The sequence below is a fragment of the Diplotaxodon limnothrissa genome, linkage group LG5 (assembly GCF_057381915.1).
Source record: "Diplotaxodon limnothrissa isolate DT_005_m linkage group LG5, D_limnothrissa_male_GT1.1, whole genome shotgun sequence".
Taxonomy (NCBI): Eukaryota; Metazoa; Chordata; class Actinopteri; order Cichliformes; family Cichlidae; genus Diplotaxodon; species Diplotaxodon limnothrissa.
Window position 1 is genome coordinate 28,185,438 of NC_140600.1, and position 16,455 is coordinate 28,201,892.

The following is a 16,455-nucleotide window of genomic DNA, read 5'->3' on the forward strand; positions in this document are numbered from 1 at the left end:
GCATGCATCTGTGTAAAGGTTTACCTGCATGGTAACTAAAAGTTAAATATGATTAACACAACATAAATACACTGAAATGGAGTAGAAGGCAGGCAGTGTACTGTGATACATGTACCTCAAACCGTTAATGTACTCATTGTTACTGCAGTCAGGTAAAATAAACAACTTTTGAGGGAAGGCAGGGTCTCCACAGGTTTTAAACATTACAAAACGGGACAGGTTGAAAGATGAAGGGGAAAAATAGAACGGTGACATAAACTCCAGATGTTTGCTGCCTGAGAAATATATAAAAGGTAAACTAATTCCAATACAGCAGTGCAGACACATTGAGTCTCAACTTTATTAAGATAAAATGTATGTAACCTCCCACATAAACAACAGTCATGTTTGTGACATGGAAATTTTTCAATGTCCAACCGTATTTTACAGCCAAGCTGAGCTAAGATGGCTACAGGTCACATTGTGGTTCTGATATTTGAGGTAAACAGAAAAAAATTATATATATATTATATAAAAATAAACAAAAACAAGCATTGGCATATGCAAGTTTTATTTCCCCAATTTTATTTTATTTTATTTACATGTAAGGATTGGGGTTGACCCATTCTTAAATGCATAACAACTGAGCACTAAAAGTTTCACCTCTTAATTAAAATGTGCAAGTTATGTTTGAATTACAGGAGAAAGCCAGTCATGATCAACCCCAATTTGTACACTGAGAATTCTGTTTCCCCAAGAGAAAGAAGGAGATGTAGCTGCAGCTATAAGTCAAGGGACAAGTGAGCAGAACTTCCTTATGTCACATTTGTAATCAAGATGACCAACATGGAACAGATGCACCCCATGCTTGTCACACAGTGCTGAAAAATCAATTCGTACTACAGGAGAGTTTAAATGGGGTGGGAATGTACCTCACCATCTTAATTTGACTAAAGAGGTCACTGTGTCAAGTCTCAAAAAACATCACACTCACACATCATCTTTAAATTCAACCAGCGTAGGACTTCAGATATAGTCACTGTGAAACCACAGACAGTACAAGGTATCAGGCACAAACGGATCCAAGTTGTTGTAGTGTGCCCTCTGGCAGCTTTACTGGAGTAACAAGTTGACTACATATTTCTGAATGACTGGTTATGAAGTTAGAGCAGCCTTATGTGTGCTTTTTCAGAATGAAGACCAGACTAAGCAGAAGCAGCAGAAGCTTTGGTGTCCTGAATATTGGTCATTATTACGGGCGTAGCTACTAATTTGTAAGACTGAGGAAATATAAAGAGTGCTTATGAGAACTGAATGGATTCAACTGCAGTTTGGCAAGTTGGAACTTGTTGTTGTAGGGCTAACTGATCTGATTTACTGGTTTTACTGTTACTGCTATCACTGGGTGATCTGTACCATTCGCCCTGCATGTTTGGCCCTCAGTACCCAGTTTGCTTGATTATCAAGCTCAGGCATGATTTATTTTAGTGTGTCCCAACCAGCTTAGAGGTGTAAACATCTGGTTTGATTCTTACTGTGCACGAGCACACAACTCAAATGCTTTCAACATCAGCCATGTCCCTGGAGCACATATGACACATTGTCCTTTCTCATGCCCCAGCTGAAAAAGCCACAAAGCAAACAGAACCAAAGATGCAATAGTGTTATGAAAGACTGCTTTCGTTGGATACAAGCAATGACATCAATCTAAGAGAGTATAGGATAAAACAAAAAACAGAGATGGAAAGTAGTGGAGTAAAATATGAGCAGCAGCAAAAAAAAAAAGAAGCAGCAGCATAAACTGTGTAGCACTAGCAGTAAATCATGCTTGGTAGCTTATGACCTCTAAAGAGCTTTTTTTTTTCCTTCTTTTTTTTTTTGGTGGTGGTGGTGGGGTGTTCACCACATGCCGTTATTAGTAGGATGCAACTGATTAGATGACCCAGATGTTTTTCTTATTACACTTCAGCAGACAGAGGGACAAAGACATCAAATCTTGGATCCTTCCATTAAAGGATTTAATGTAGTTTACGACAGTAGCAGGTCTGTAATTTCACAGTGACGTTTAATGAGAAAGGCCTACACGTTTTAACTTTTCTGCTGCTTTTGGTAGCAGCAGCAATGGCTTGCTGTCATCTTTGTAGAAGAGCTGAGAGATGACGATGCAGGAAGCAGAAAAATTATTTATTGTCTTTTTTTTTCACCCCCAAAATGTGTTGAATTTTCACATTCGAAACAAGCCTTTAAGCCTGTTACTCCACACACCCTCCCAAAAAGTATGCACCCAAATGCTCATACACAATCTTTGATACATAACCACAGGCTGCTGGACATGAAGTTATTTTTCCCTCTATGCCCTTTAGAAAAAGAGGAGTGCACAGCTGGAGCAAAGAGATTCATTCTGTAACATTAAACTGAGAAAAAAAAAAGAGCCTGGGTTCATTTCTTTTGAAGTCATAAAAATATGTGCACAAGTGCATACTTCAAAGTTGGGGTATGGTTAGATATTGGGAAGTAGGCTTTAAGACAGAGCAGCATGCCAGCAGCCAGCTCAGCAGCCCAGAGTCCCCATCTCTCTTCCAGATGCCTGGGATCAGTCTGGTAGCAGGGAGAAGGCCACTAGCTAGCTAGCAGGGCGAGCCAGCTCAGTTAGCCGCCCAGGCCTCGAGGTCTGCCATCTCGTCCTCGTCTTCTTCCACCTTCTTTTTGGCTAAAAAGGAAAAAAGGAAAAAAAATATTCAATTTTAATTTGAAAAAAGTATATTTTAGTCAAATGGATGGTGCACTAAACTGAACTAAAACTAGTTTTGCTTTTTTATGTGCCATTATACCTGGTTTGGATGGAAGTGATGTAGACGGTACACTGGGTAGATTTTCTGTGCCTCCAATCTCGAGAAGATTTTTGTCCAGCTCTTCCTGTTCCAGCTCCTCCAGCTCAGCCATGAGTTCATCCTAAACAGAGAAAAGAACAAAATGAATCAGATTTATGTAGATCAAAAATAACTAGACAGAAGCCATTTAGTAAGATAGCAGATGTAAGATATGTATATATTTGCTTTACAAATCATTTAAGATCTCAGTTTTATTTTCTAAAAACCAGTAACTATCAGCAGTGGCTCCAACTCACTGCTTAAATGAGGCAGCAACTACAGAGACATTATAGGAAAGAGGCAAGTCACTCACTGCGTAGTCACATTGTCACAGTAAAAAAGTAAGTAAGTGTGTTTTGACTTTTTTTATTAATGTTTTCATGGGACACTGTATCTATAATTACTGTAACATTTTGCTGTGACATTCGTTTGAAAGAAAAATCTAAAACATCAGCCTAAATTTAGGCTTTTAGTTTCTGTAGGCCTCATGTTTTTTGTTGTTTGTTTTTTGTTTTGCTCTCACCTCATCATAGTCTTCCCCAAAGCCAACTGGTCTAGAGATCACATCTGAGATTTCTTGGGCAACCTCCTGTTGTTCTGTGATTTCTGCCATCAGATCGTCTACTTTGTCAATGTCCCTGTGAAACAGGCGAGTCAAAGGTGGCATGTAAATGTTAGTAAATATAATATAATTATACATTCTACCACCATGTAGCCGCTAATAATAGAAAAAGAACTAAATTTACACTGCCAAGTACAACTCAGACACACTTTTTACTATCAATGAATCTGAGGGCACAAATTTGAAGAAAAGGGAAAAAGGAGGAATTATTGAAGGGAACAAAGAGGGGGAAGCAAATTGGAGAAATAAAGTCTCATGACAGAACATACGGGGAAAAGTAAAAAAAAATAAAAATAAAGAATTAACAGAAATCCTGTGGCAAATAAAAGCTAGAACAACAGTTAAAAAAATGGGGAAAAAAATGATGAAATAACAAAAGACTCTTTTGAGATACTGCCAGAACTTCTCTCATACATGTTTTCGTGTGCGGCCTTCATTGCTTTAGCTGCAAAGCCCATGTTCTTGAGCACTTCTGTGTTAGTGTTGGCGTTCTCCAGAGCTTCCCTCTGGAACTCAATTGTGGACAAGGTTCCGTCAATCTGAGCCAGCTGCTTCTCGTAACGCTTTTTCCTCTTCAAGGCCTGTAGAGCCGCTGGACATGCAAAAACAAGAAGGGGAAAATAAACTTCGTTTAGAAAGCAGCACAAATGCTCATCAGTATTTATTCTTTTTTTAAAATTAAAAAACAAACGAAAAACGAAAAGTACAAAACATATAAATGTTGCTTATTTGCCAAATACTACTGTGCAGGCCTTTTTTTCTTCCTATACACAACTGATCATGAATCACAAATGGGATCAATAAAGAATTTGACCTATAAGCAGAGTCACTATTGGCTAATCGGTATCATTGAAACCTTATCACCATCCCATGACATTCAACATTACAATCAACCACGCAGCAGAAAAGCTTGCTTTGTGCTGAAGTGCAGTAAATGGTTTCATGCTGTCATCACGAAACAAGACTCAAACGGATAAAATCCTGTTTCAGCCAAATCTCTGCATGAAGTCACAACATGCTTCAGTCAGACTTTTTAGGTTTGTAACTCACTGAATTTCAACAAGTCCTGCAGCTCATCAAGCTCACATAGGCCCGGATCAAACTCAGTTGGAAAGTACAACATTTGGAAATCCGGTGATGGTTCTTTGATTAGCTGAGAGTAGAGCAGGGCGATATGACCAAAAATATTTATCACGATATACATTTGAAAATTTGCGATAACGATATAACTGACGATATAATTGACAAAATAGACAAAATACTTTACAACTCCACAACTTTATTAGTGCAAAAAAACCCATCAATGTATTTTCACTTAAACAAGCAGCTGTTTTTTATGTGCATTAAAGTTACATAAAAATGTAACAGTGCAAATGCAAATTCCTTGCTGACAGTTTAACCAAAAGGCATTTCCAGTGGAAACTGGCCGACATGTCCTCAGCATAACCATGTATAATATCCACAAAACTTAAAAAGAGGTTATACACACACACAATACGGTAACATTATGTTGAAGCACAGTACGTATCACTCCGCGAGGCGCCTGCCTACGATAGCCATAATGCTCCGACAATCCATCAAACGGTGCGGCTTCGTGGCTTAGCAAAGTCGTACTGAAACATTTGACAGAACTTCGAGCGCCGTGTACATAAAATCATTTCGAGGTCAGTAAACACAACCAGAATTCATTCATAAGGCACACGGGATTATAAGGGCCACTGTTGATTTTCAGAAAAATCAAAGGCTTGATTTTAAGTGTGCCGTATTTTCCAAAAAACATGGTAATAACGACGGCCCGCTAGCATGCTCTACCAAAAATAGTGCTTTGTTGTGTATCTGATGGACGAAAGCTAAACCAGTTCCACACCACTCAAGTTGGAGCATTTTTACAAACCAGTTCTGGTTCATCCGTTTCATTTAACGATCCGCTTTCGCTCTTCTCATTCTGCGTCACCGTCATGTGCGTTTGTAAACATAGGCACTGCGCATGCGCGTTTTACCCATATTCTATCGCGATATTTCATTTTCCTATTGTTGCCCAAAATTACACCGGTATTACCATGAACGGTATGATATAGCCCAGCCCTAGCTGAGAGGATTAAAAAAAAAATATATACATTTATGTGTGTGACTATAAATGTGTATTTTGGTTCCTGTGTTCTTCAAGGGAGTGGGGGTTAAATACAAACAAACAAACAAACACTACAGCCACACACCTATACTGGGAATTCCCCTTAGGTGCTTACATAGGAAATCACCTTAACAATGGATCAAGTGAAACTTACAACTGACTCAAATCTGCTGAGTCACAAGGAACTAAGAAAAGAGGTCAAAAAATTTCAGGACCTTTTTTCCAAGTGCATATCAAATTGAACTGCACTTGTAGTGGAAAAACAAAACAAAACATCCACATGAAAAGCACACTCAGCAGTAAACACATTCATATCAATTCAAAATGTTGAACAAAGTTGTCCAAATGTGTTTATTACTTACACAACAAAACTGAAATGTTGCTGTTGTACAATTACAGCAGGTTTAATACATATTACACCTCAGTTTGATCTCAAAAACTGGTGATCACAGATTTGTGAAATCTGAAAGAGGTCCTGCACTATTTTATAAATATAAATTGAATGAATGAGTGATTTAATTTAGGGGTGTCAAATTATCGCGTTAATTGCGATTAATTAATTACAATGCTATTTAGCGCGTTATGTTTTTTAATCTCGTTAATCTAATTTTTAATCTCTTGACGTCATTGATTTTGTATGAGAGTTGCTATGTTATAAAATCCGTTTTTATGTGCTGGGCTCCTTGTGCTTGACTTGTTGGGGGTGGAGTCACGTCGTGAGGTCAAGGTGAGAAGTGGTGATTAGCTTACAGTGTGGATATGGAGGCGCATCTGAGAGTTGTTGGCCCAATGAACGGGAAATTTGTATTTCATAAACGCCCCGACGGCACCATTGACAAAGGTAAAGTGGTCTGCCTAGAGTGTAAGAAGGAGTTTGCTTACCACCGAAGCAGCTCAAGTTTGGCCTATCACCTCAACGCAAAGCACCCAGCCGCGAGTGCAGCAACAGCTAGCAGTGAAGACGTTAGCAATATAGCAAGCCAGAGCAAAGCTTTTCGCCAAACAAAACTAGAGAATACCCCTCGTATGAGCAAGTCTGCGACCGACAGGCTGACTAATGTTATTGCCAAGTGGATAGCGATGAACTGTAGGCCGATAAATATAGTAGAGGACGAAGGATTGACAGAGGTGTTGCAAATTGCGTCCAATGACCCGTCATACAAGCCGCCGTGCAGGACTACAGTAACGACCAAAATCAGCAAAATGTACGACGGCGAAAAGAAAAACAAACTTGAGATTTTGGCGGAGGATTCTCCCAACTGTGTTGCTATAACCGGAGATCACTGGACCTCAGCTGGCAACCACAGCTATTTTGGGGTGACTGGACACTTTATTGATAGTGAGTGGAACCTCAACTCATTTGCACTGACCGTCATGAGAACAGAAACCAGGCACTTTGCTGATAAATGCGCCGAACAGTTCCTCAAGGTAGCAAATGACTGGGGTATTGAAAACAAGATATCCACCATTGGCACAGACAGCGCAGCAAACATGCTGGCTGCTATGAGAGCACTTCCATATGAGCACATCGCCTGCAATGCTCACATTCTCCAGAGGACCATCACGGTATGTCTCGATAGCAGTGGTTTTGTCGGTGTACTGGCAAAGTGCCGCAAGATTGTTGGTCATTTTAAACAAAGCCCTGCGAGTACCACAGAACTTAACCAACAACAAGTAGCACTCGGAAAGAAGAGCGATCAACTTATACAGGATGTACCCACCAGGTGGAACTCGACTCTCGCAATGGTCTCACGCCTCCTATGTAACCGAGAGGCTGTCCAGGCTACGTTGGACCAACAGAACCACAGGTTGGTCTTGCCAACCGAAGCTGAGTGGGCGAAACTGCAGAGGCTGGAGCTCCTGCTTGAACCATGCAAGTAAGTTCAAATAAACACCTTCCCATTTTAATTATATAAACTACTGTTACATGTGTAAAATCAAAATTAATGAACATAACAAGGAACTTTTAAGGACAATTAAATTGGAAATCAGTTACACTTTGATTTAAATGAATCCAGCTAGGTTTATTTAGCAAACCTCTCCACCTCTGCAGGTATGTGACAGAGCTGCTGGGTGGTGAGGCCTACGTCTCTTGCTCTGTAGTGCTGCCTGCTTTTCGCCATCTGTACCGTGTCATGGACATTACTGATGATGATCCTGCCTACGTGGTGAAGTTCAAGAATGCCTTCCAGAAGGATCTGGCAGCACGACGAGCTAATGGCAACGAGATATGGTTCGAGGTGGCCACAGCATTGGATCCACGGTTTAAGGATTTGAAATGTCTTCCAAGAGAAAAGAGGGAACAGGTAGGACAATAAGGTTAAGCTGGACTAATGAGTCCAATTCATTATCAAATCAAACTTTTATTTATTATATGGAACACAAAGTTCTTTACAAGATTAAATAAAAAAAAAAAAAAAGCACTTAGTTTTAATCACATTCATTCATTCATTCATTCATTCATTCATTCATTCAGGTGTGGACCATTCTGGAGAATATGCTCCAGGCAGCAGAGCCCAGAAGAGCAGATAGTCTCCAGCCCTCCACAGAGGATGATGGACCAGCTCAGAAGAAGAGGAGGAGCGAACTCCTTCTGGGGTCTGACTCTGACTCAGAAGATGGAATTGAGTCTGGAGAGCTGCAGCGCTACAGAGCAGAACCCAGCATCAGTATTGATGACTGTCCCCTGCAGTGGTGGTATGCTCACTCAGGAGTCTATGAAAAGCTGTCAGTCCTAGCACAAAAGTACCTGGCCTCCCCAGCTACCTCTGTACCCTGTGAGAGACTCTTTAGCCTTGCAGGCCACATAGTGCAAAAGAAAAGGGCAGCCTTGCTTCCAGAAAATGTTACCAGGCTGGTGTGTCTTAGCGACTGGCTGAGGAAGAAGAAATGAGACACATGTGGTCAGCATAGCTGCTGTGTCATTTGTAGCCTACTAGAATAGATTGCTTGATGTTCAGCACTTTTTTTTGTGATGGAAGAATACTTTGATGTGCTAACTTGCAGCACTGCAATGTCAGTTTTATTTTTCATTATCTGAAGCAGAGGAATTTCAGTGCTGTATTGCTCAGAAAAGAGCAACTCTGATGTGCTAACTTGCAGCACTTAATTTATTTGATTTTATTTGTATTTATTTTTCCACTTATTTTACAAAAGAATACAACAGTATGTAAATGGTTGCATCTGTTTAACGTTTGTTAAACAATAAATGACTTTATAAAGTCACTTTCTTTGTTATATCAGTCTTTTGGTCTGCCACAATAAGTTGAGGGCTTTCCTCAGCTATTTTTAGGTGAGATTAAAAAAGAGATTAATTAGATCAATTAATTAAAAATCATAATTAATTAATCTCTATTTTTTTTAATCTCTTGACAGCACTAATTTAATTATTGAAATACTAAGGGCCTTTCCAAGACCCTCAAAATTATAATTAATGTCAAACAATCTTAAAATTATTGAGTATATTCAGACTTTTTGAACAAACTACAACTGATGCAAAGTAGAATAATCCCTATAATGGAAAGGATTTGAGATTTTCTTTGTAACACATTACAAAATTAATAATTTAAAAAACTATTCAAGATTTCTGCCCATGTTTTGCAAGGCAGGAAGCATGATGGTAATTCATCTTCTTCCCAACTTTAGCTAATATATCTAATTAGTCTAATTTTCATTGTTATTAGTCATTTCATATTTAGTCATAGTATATCCTAAGTAAATATAATCATAATGTAATATAGCAGCAATATAAGGAACCATATAAACAGGAAAAAATGAAAATAAGCCCTTTCCTCTTAGCATTTTTTCATTTCTGAGCTAAATAATAATGACAACAATAACATCAATATTGGACAATTTCTAAGACATGCTAAATGTTCCTCTAAATAGCAGAAGATAACCACAGTAATAGGTCAAAATGTCCACATATGAGAATGTTTAGGTTAAAACCATTAGTCTTTCTATCACCTGTATAATTCTATTCTTGGTCACATTGCCCAGGAAAAAAAGGGCCTCCGATACCTTGGATATACATCTTAAATGTATTACCGTACATTACCAAATCTCCATTTGCACTATTTGCCCATTTGCACTCAATGTCATTTACTCATTATATTGTATATTGTATAGCTTTCTTGTTATATGTAAAAATTGTATTGTATTTATTTATTTAAATTTTACTTTTTAATTATTTTACTTGCATTTTTAATCACTCTTATATTTAAATGTTCATTTGCTATTTTATCTAGGGATTGAGAGTAACGTAGTTTCTATTCTCTGTATGTCCTGTACATGTGGCAGAATTGACAATAAAGCTGACTTTGACTTTGACTAAATTAAAGTTATGCATACAAAATAAAACAGTAATTAGTACAATACTCAAGATTTAGCACAATACCAACATTTTCATATATTTCTCATAGAATCAATTCTAACAGTAATCTGGGATTCCAAAAAAATCAAATTTACCCCACAATAACTTTTCTTGATTTGTCATTATTAAACTGCTTGTTTCTTTTTGTGGTTTGAGAGTGAGGACGAAGTGGGTTGGTTGACGAATGAACCGTTAAAGGGTTAAGAACATTTGAATTTTTCTTCAACACAACAATGAGAGAAATGTAAGAGGCTTCGAAGAACACAACTTTGTTTTGTGGAAAATAAAAACAAATGACAAAACCATGTGATAAGAGAACTGGTCAAGACATATGAATTTGAGCAAACATTATTATTTAACTCCAGAAGTGCACCTATGACGCATTAAGGTGTGGTTTGTTTCTAAGGTTACGTGACCACTGTTTCTACGGTAGCACATTTACATACCACAGCCAAATATGATAGAGGTGGGGCTGGTGTCTAGATACTTTTAATCGTTGTTTCACAATAAAAGAAAAAGGGAAAAATACCTGTTACCTTTACAGCTTTACTACTTAACTTACAGATTAGAGTAGATGAAGGCTCTGCTTAAAGGGGGATATTTCTTGCATATTCATTAATAAATGCACTGGGAGTGTAAATCAGTCAACATACTTTAAAACCATATAACTGTTAATGTGACAATTTAGTTTTATGGGCTCTTTTGCATGAGATACACTTTGATGATGATGATAATGATGGGTAGTAATCTAGATTTAGAAGTTTATGCAAAATGTGAATGTAATATTTCCTCACTTTTGGGGGGAAAAAAATGGGAGAGGACAGCTTCAGAGCAAGACAGGAACTATTCATAGTATGCAATCAAATTATGTAGGTTTGAATACAAAAATTGATTATATGACACACAGACAGCAAGGCTACATTTTACAGGAACATTTCACCACCTGTCCACCTCTTTTCTTTGAAAAGCCTGTCAATTATAATCCACTAAACCTTGCTTCGTGACCACAGCTGCCATATACCACCAACACACACACACCCACATCCACACACATGCACACCTTTAGCAATCTACTTTGTGCCTAGCCTTTTCCACTAGCAGCCAGACAGCAGCTGACAGTTTCCATTTGATCAGATTATATCAGCAGCCGGACCTATTCCTAGACTGATAACATCATTAGCCAACATCACACAAATCATTATCACATTATGTGGGTTGCAGAAATGCATTCAGACTCCATGTTTCAGTCTCAGAGGTCGCTCTAATTGGGTGACGTTTTGCTTTTCCTGCCACTCTGCTCCTTTTTAGCGACCATCAGCAGTTTTCATGCAACAAGTACAATGTCGAGTCCATTTTGGTCTATGGCTACTTCAATGAAAAAACATAAGTGTCCGTGTGAAAAGCGACATCCTGAGTATTATAGACGAGACGTGGTGAATTAAATCACTAATTCTTCAGTAATGTTAATAGGTAGAAACATCCATTTAGTGGTAGGCTGCCAGTAAACCAAATAAAGAAGTAATAGAAAGTAGAAAATGTGGAAGAAAAAGTCAGAGGTCCTCCTTGAAGTACAGTAAAAAAAAAAAAAAGTAAAACCAAGCAGTGAAAACAGAGACCATGAATCTTGCAGCTGCCAAGATTACAGCAGGGTTGGTATATTGTCATGAGGAATTTATGTATTGTGTATAATCAGTCACCCCAAAGATAGACGGAGGCTGAGTTATGGGATGAACTATGTTGAAAATCAGGTTTTGGAGATGGAAAGATTTTTCCGATTTAGATCACACTAAGACTTTAAAAATTACTTTTAGGTGACAAGCTCACAGTGATAGTAACTAGTGTTAAGCCAATAGTCTACTTTCTGTATTTGCAAGCATGTAAGGATCTGCTTGGGTCTTTGCGCCATGACAGTCAGATCAACCTGTCATTTGTCTAACTGTTCTACTGCTACTCAGTTTAGCAGGCACACATGCGGTTGACACAGTTTAAGTGTAATGGCTGCACAGACATTCACTCACTCACTAATAATTCTGTCCTTCAAATATCCATCCATTTGATATACTTATTTAAAACCACAGTATAAATTTACAAAACTGTGAAAAGTCCAAGTCTGTCACTGTAATAGGATGGTTACAGAGAAGATAAAGATACTAGTCTTAAAAAAAGTAATGTATTTAAAATGTGGATATAACTTAAACTGTAACAGCGCATACTGCAGTATGGGAATGAATCTATGACTGACAATGCGCTTTACATCGTTACATGCCCAAGACTGAAGGGTGATATACTGTAGATTAAAAAAGGACACAGGGCTAAGAAAAAAAATGGACAGAAATTAATTGTAAGGTATGACCTGTTCCAAAAACAGCTCCAGGCAAAGCTTCCATTTTATAAGATAAACCCAAAGTTTGGTGTTATTAAGCAGTTGTTTAAAAAAAAAGACACTGTCTGTCAAGAGAGAACAATATGAATATGTTAGGTTTTGTAAATATTTAGAACAATACCTGGATATATATGCATGCAAACTTAGTTACGCTCATAAACATCAGTTTAATATTTGGCTGCCTGAGTCTTCGAACCTAAACGTTACAAACTTTTTGTCTCTTGTTTATTTCATTTCTTAAAGTTTGTTTCTTCCCTTCAGTTGTTTTATACGTGCCAGCCAAAAACTAGACATTTAAATATGGAGTCTTGTAGCCGGGTGGACAGACTTGTTTTCAGGTAAGCAGCGTGTCAACTAACAACTTCCCTCTTCCTTCTGTTGAGTTAGCCTCAGGCTAACTAAGAAACTAACTAGCCGTTCTGACAATTTCATTAAATCCGACGCAGTTTAAGAGCTTTTCCTCACCTCGTTTGTTTTTCGTGCCGTTTTTCTTCGCCGTCACGAGCTCCTGTTCAATTTTCTTCTCTAGGAAATCCTGTTTTTTGGCCAACATCTCCTCGGTCTCTCTGAGTCGCTGAATAGCCTCTTGGGGTGTCGGCGCTTTCCCACCCTTACCCCCGCTTCCGAATATCTTGCCAAATAGCGACATGTTTCTAGCTTAAATGTAAACTTTAGCTGGTGGGTTAACCGTAGATAAAGTCCGCTGACTTTCTGATACCACACAGGTAAAAAAATAAAATGTGCGTCCCTCCCTGTTGCCGAGGCTGTTGTTGTTTTTGTCTCTTCCGCTTTCAAAGCAGGCCTCGTGATGTCATTACGTCAGCGTGACTCATGCGTGGAACTATGGGGAATTTCGCAGTTGAGCAAACTAATAAATGCTCATTGTGGTTATTACCAGTCAGACGTTACATAACCTGTTTTAAAACACTGTAATTGGAAAAGAGTGGTTAACATATAGAGACAGGGAGTCATTCGGAATCAGATTCACATTTATGGGCAATTTAAAATCATCAGTTAACCTAACATGTAGGTCTTTGGACCGAGAGAGGAATCCAAAGTACTCAGAAAGAGCCGATGGAGTAGTAAGAAAATCAAAACACAAGAAAAATTTCGTTCCGTCTCATTACTTCTGGTAATATTGGCTAATTTTGTAGTTACAGTATTCTGCCTTTGCGGGGCAGTATTATGACACAGGTGTAGATTTATCAGTGATTTTATGTTAGTCATTTTATGTTTTTGATGCTATTGCAACTTGTCAACACAAGAGGGAGTAGTAACGCCACTTGGCACTGTCTCAACAGCCACTTAATCAAGGTTCAGTGGTGCTCAGCTGTGATGAGATGGGACAGAGGCAAATGTTTCTTTTTTTTTTCTTTTTTTTTCTTTTTCTTTTTCTTTTTTAATCTTGTATCATTGTGAATGAGTGGATATCATCATGTATACACTCCACACCAGTTGGTGGCGGTATTGCACCATTTTGCTGTTTGCCAACCGCCAATAAAAATATAAAGAAGAAGAATCATCATGCATGGTCTTCTTAGATCATTTTGGGATAGTTTAAAGAAAATGGACTATACAAAACTTGAGCTTGATGCAAGTGGTATATGGACATTATTGAAATTAGAAGAATAAATAATACATTGTTTTTTTTTTCAAGGACATTTTCAATGGACAATTAATGGACAGTTTTGTAAACCACTTGTCATCTCATCATCTGTGGTAGTTGATCTTCGACTGGCGAAATTTATGCCCTACGCTGAGTCTGAAGTCAGAGTTGTGAAAGATTTATTTGTTTTATTAATGTGGAATAGTGTCAAAGAGACCATGAAATATGCCAAATATGCTCCAGTCATTAGTCATTTATTAGGTGAGACAACAGTGGCCGAGGACTTAAGTACTCAAATACAAGCTATAAAAGGTCAGCCCAAATCCTTCAAAAAACTACGCCTCCTATGACGCACTGTGTTGTACTTTTCCAGCTGGAGATGTGAGTGACCTGAACGCCAACCAATCATGCCCTGAGTTGTCTGAGGAACAGGAGGTGAGGGGCTAACCTGAAGGGAAAAAAACCCAAAACCTGTCAGATACATGAGAAAGACAGATAAACAGATAGATAGCCAGGTCATACATGTATGTATTTTTCTGGAGGGGTCAGAGGTTGTGTAGTCAGGTGCTGGGGAAGCTCCACTTTGACTGCCTTCTTCAGCTTCACACTTTCCACCTCATACTAAAATACACATAAGAGAGAAGTTAGATCCACATATGTGGAATCCGGAGACCTTAAACAATATGAATGTTGTGTTTATTTAAACATTTGATTTGTAATTTGTGGGACTGTTTGTAATAATTAACTGTATATAAAAGATAGACATAGGCACTAAAAAGTCACCCCCCTTTCCGTGATATTTCAAGCTATGTGTTTGTGTGTGTGTGTGTGTGTGTGTATGTGTTTGTTTTTAAAAGATGGATCTGACTGAGAAATCAAGCTTGAAAAAAAAAGCCTAATGAGAGAATGCAATCTGACACCAAAGGAGAGGGGCCCCTTTACTTTAGTTTTATTTGATGTCCATTTAACTGATGTCTGACTTGAGGGAGTATTTCTTGGAATTTCTGTCAGTTCTTTTCCACATGTTGTGGACTAGAAGGGGATCTATGATTGTACCCTAACCAGTGGACAAGTGTTAAAGGTCCTGTGCTCCACTGGTCACCCTTCATTCAGTAAAACGAGTGGTGCTATCTGTGGCTGTCTTTACCTCCTTGTAGGCTTCAGACAGGAAGCCCCACTTGTTAGGCCAAACTTCAGCCGAGTGTTTCTCAGCCTTTACATGCGCTTTCCTAACACACAAATACAAATACGTTTGGGTTTTTTTTTAATCATATGTGGTACCCTGCATCATACACCAGTGGAAAGAAACAAGTCGTTCCTCCAGTTTCAGCACTGTCTGCAAATCCAGAAAGAGCTGAAGGTCTCACTCCAGTCAGAGTGATGACTGCTTTACATGCCATTGCTCAAAGAAGAGCTTCCTAGTAACTCAGCAGATATGCAAGAACATATTTTTATAAAATTTGAGTAAAATCAAACATAAATAACATACTGTGATGATTTACCAGATTTCATCCTGATGCACATAGTTGATGGGTTCAGATGTTCGCTGCGGCTCTGCCATCTCTCCTGACCAGCGAGTGTTCGTGTGTCAGACTGTGTGGCTTCTTTCGCTCTGTCCAGATAATGTTTCATCTGTGTGTAAGCCTTGCTGATAGGCCTGTTTACTGTGGTCATGGAGACAGGTTTCCCTGACACATATACCTCTGCAGATTTCTCTGTGTGCGTGCGGCTGTGTGTGAGTGTGTGTGTAACCGTGGTGACAGTGGGATGGATGAAGCCTTGGAGGGTTGCTGCAAGCTCAGACAATTTCGTTTTTAGTATCATACTAGGTTAAGCTGCTAAGTACCTAACATGAGCATGCTAACATTCTCAAATAAAATGCTGTTCTTGCAAAGAGCTAAAGTGACCCCAGGGGTCTACCAAGAAGCCAGATTAATAAGCTAGTGAGTTACTGTTGGAGTTAAAGTAACCGTTTTTTGTGTCACGAAAGTTTTAACTGGCTTAATCACTAAAGTAACTTATGCTGAACACATAACTTGTTGGGAGCAGGTCACGTTTAGAGCAAAGGTGTCAAACATAAGGCCCCGAATTTACCCAGCAAAATATCCAATCTGGTCCACTGGGCAGTTTTGGACTATGTGGAGAAGGGGATTGGACATAACTGTATTTTTGTAAGTTTTACAACTTTTCCTGCTGATAAAGACCGCCCCCATGGCCATTTATACCACAACAAAGTAATTAAATAATAGTGTAATTGAAGTGTTTCTCTCTGTACTATATATATATATACACACATACATATGAATTATTTAAAAATTATTATTTTTTTAAAAATCCTTCAGTTTGTATAATTACAGGACAGTCTGAGCATCCAGAAACCTTTTCTGTAATTTTTACCCATTTATCTCTTATAGTTTAAATACAAAGAGTCATGCTAACAGACTTCTTTATCATGTAGAAAAACTGGGATGCACTCTAAATGTGCTGTAGTG

At 38.5% G+C, this 16,455-nt stretch overlaps 3 protein-coding genes across 3 annotated transcripts; 1 reads left to right on the top strand and 2 right to left on the bottom strand.

Annotated features, from left to right (window-relative positions):
* Window positions 1-325: 325 nt before the first annotated feature.
* Window positions 326-13,149, bottom strand: LOC146632538 (charged multivesicular body protein 4b). The gene is made up of 5 exons (XM_085354459.1): window positions 12,823-13,149; window positions 3,886-4,063; window positions 3,373-3,487; window positions 2,811-2,931; window positions 326-2,689 (listed from the first exon to the last, which is right to left on the bottom strand). The coding sequence occupies exons 1-5, from the start codon at window positions 13,004-13,006 to the stop codon at window positions 2,625-2,627; spliced, it is 663 nt and encodes a 220-aa protein (XP_085210585.1). The 5' UTR covers window positions 13,007-13,149; the 3' UTR covers window positions 326-2,624.
* On the top strand, window positions 6,140-8,526 carry LOC146632539 (E3 SUMO-protein ligase ZBED1-like). The gene is made up of 3 exons (XM_085354458.1): window positions 6,140-7,479; window positions 7,656-7,908; window positions 8,079-8,526. The coding sequence occupies exons 1-3, from the start codon at window positions 6,362-6,364 to the stop codon at window positions 8,493-8,495; spliced, it is 1,788 nt and encodes a 595-aa protein (XP_085210584.1). The 5' UTR covers window positions 6,140-6,361; the 3' UTR covers window positions 8,496-8,526.
* Window positions 13,150-14,276: 1,127 nt separating the features above from the next.
* LOC146632540 (ciliary microtubule inner protein 1-like) lies at window positions 14,277-15,524 on the bottom strand. Its single transcript, XM_085353529.1, has 4 exons — window positions 15,466-15,524; window positions 15,111-15,192; window positions 14,486-14,584; window positions 14,277-14,411 (listed from the first exon to the last, which is right to left on the bottom strand). Exons 1-4 carry the CDS (start codon window positions 15,522-15,524, stop codon window positions 14,277-14,279), a joined length of 375 nt encoding a protein of 124 aa, XP_085209655.1.
* Between the last annotated feature and the right edge of the window lie 931 nt (window positions 15,525-16,455).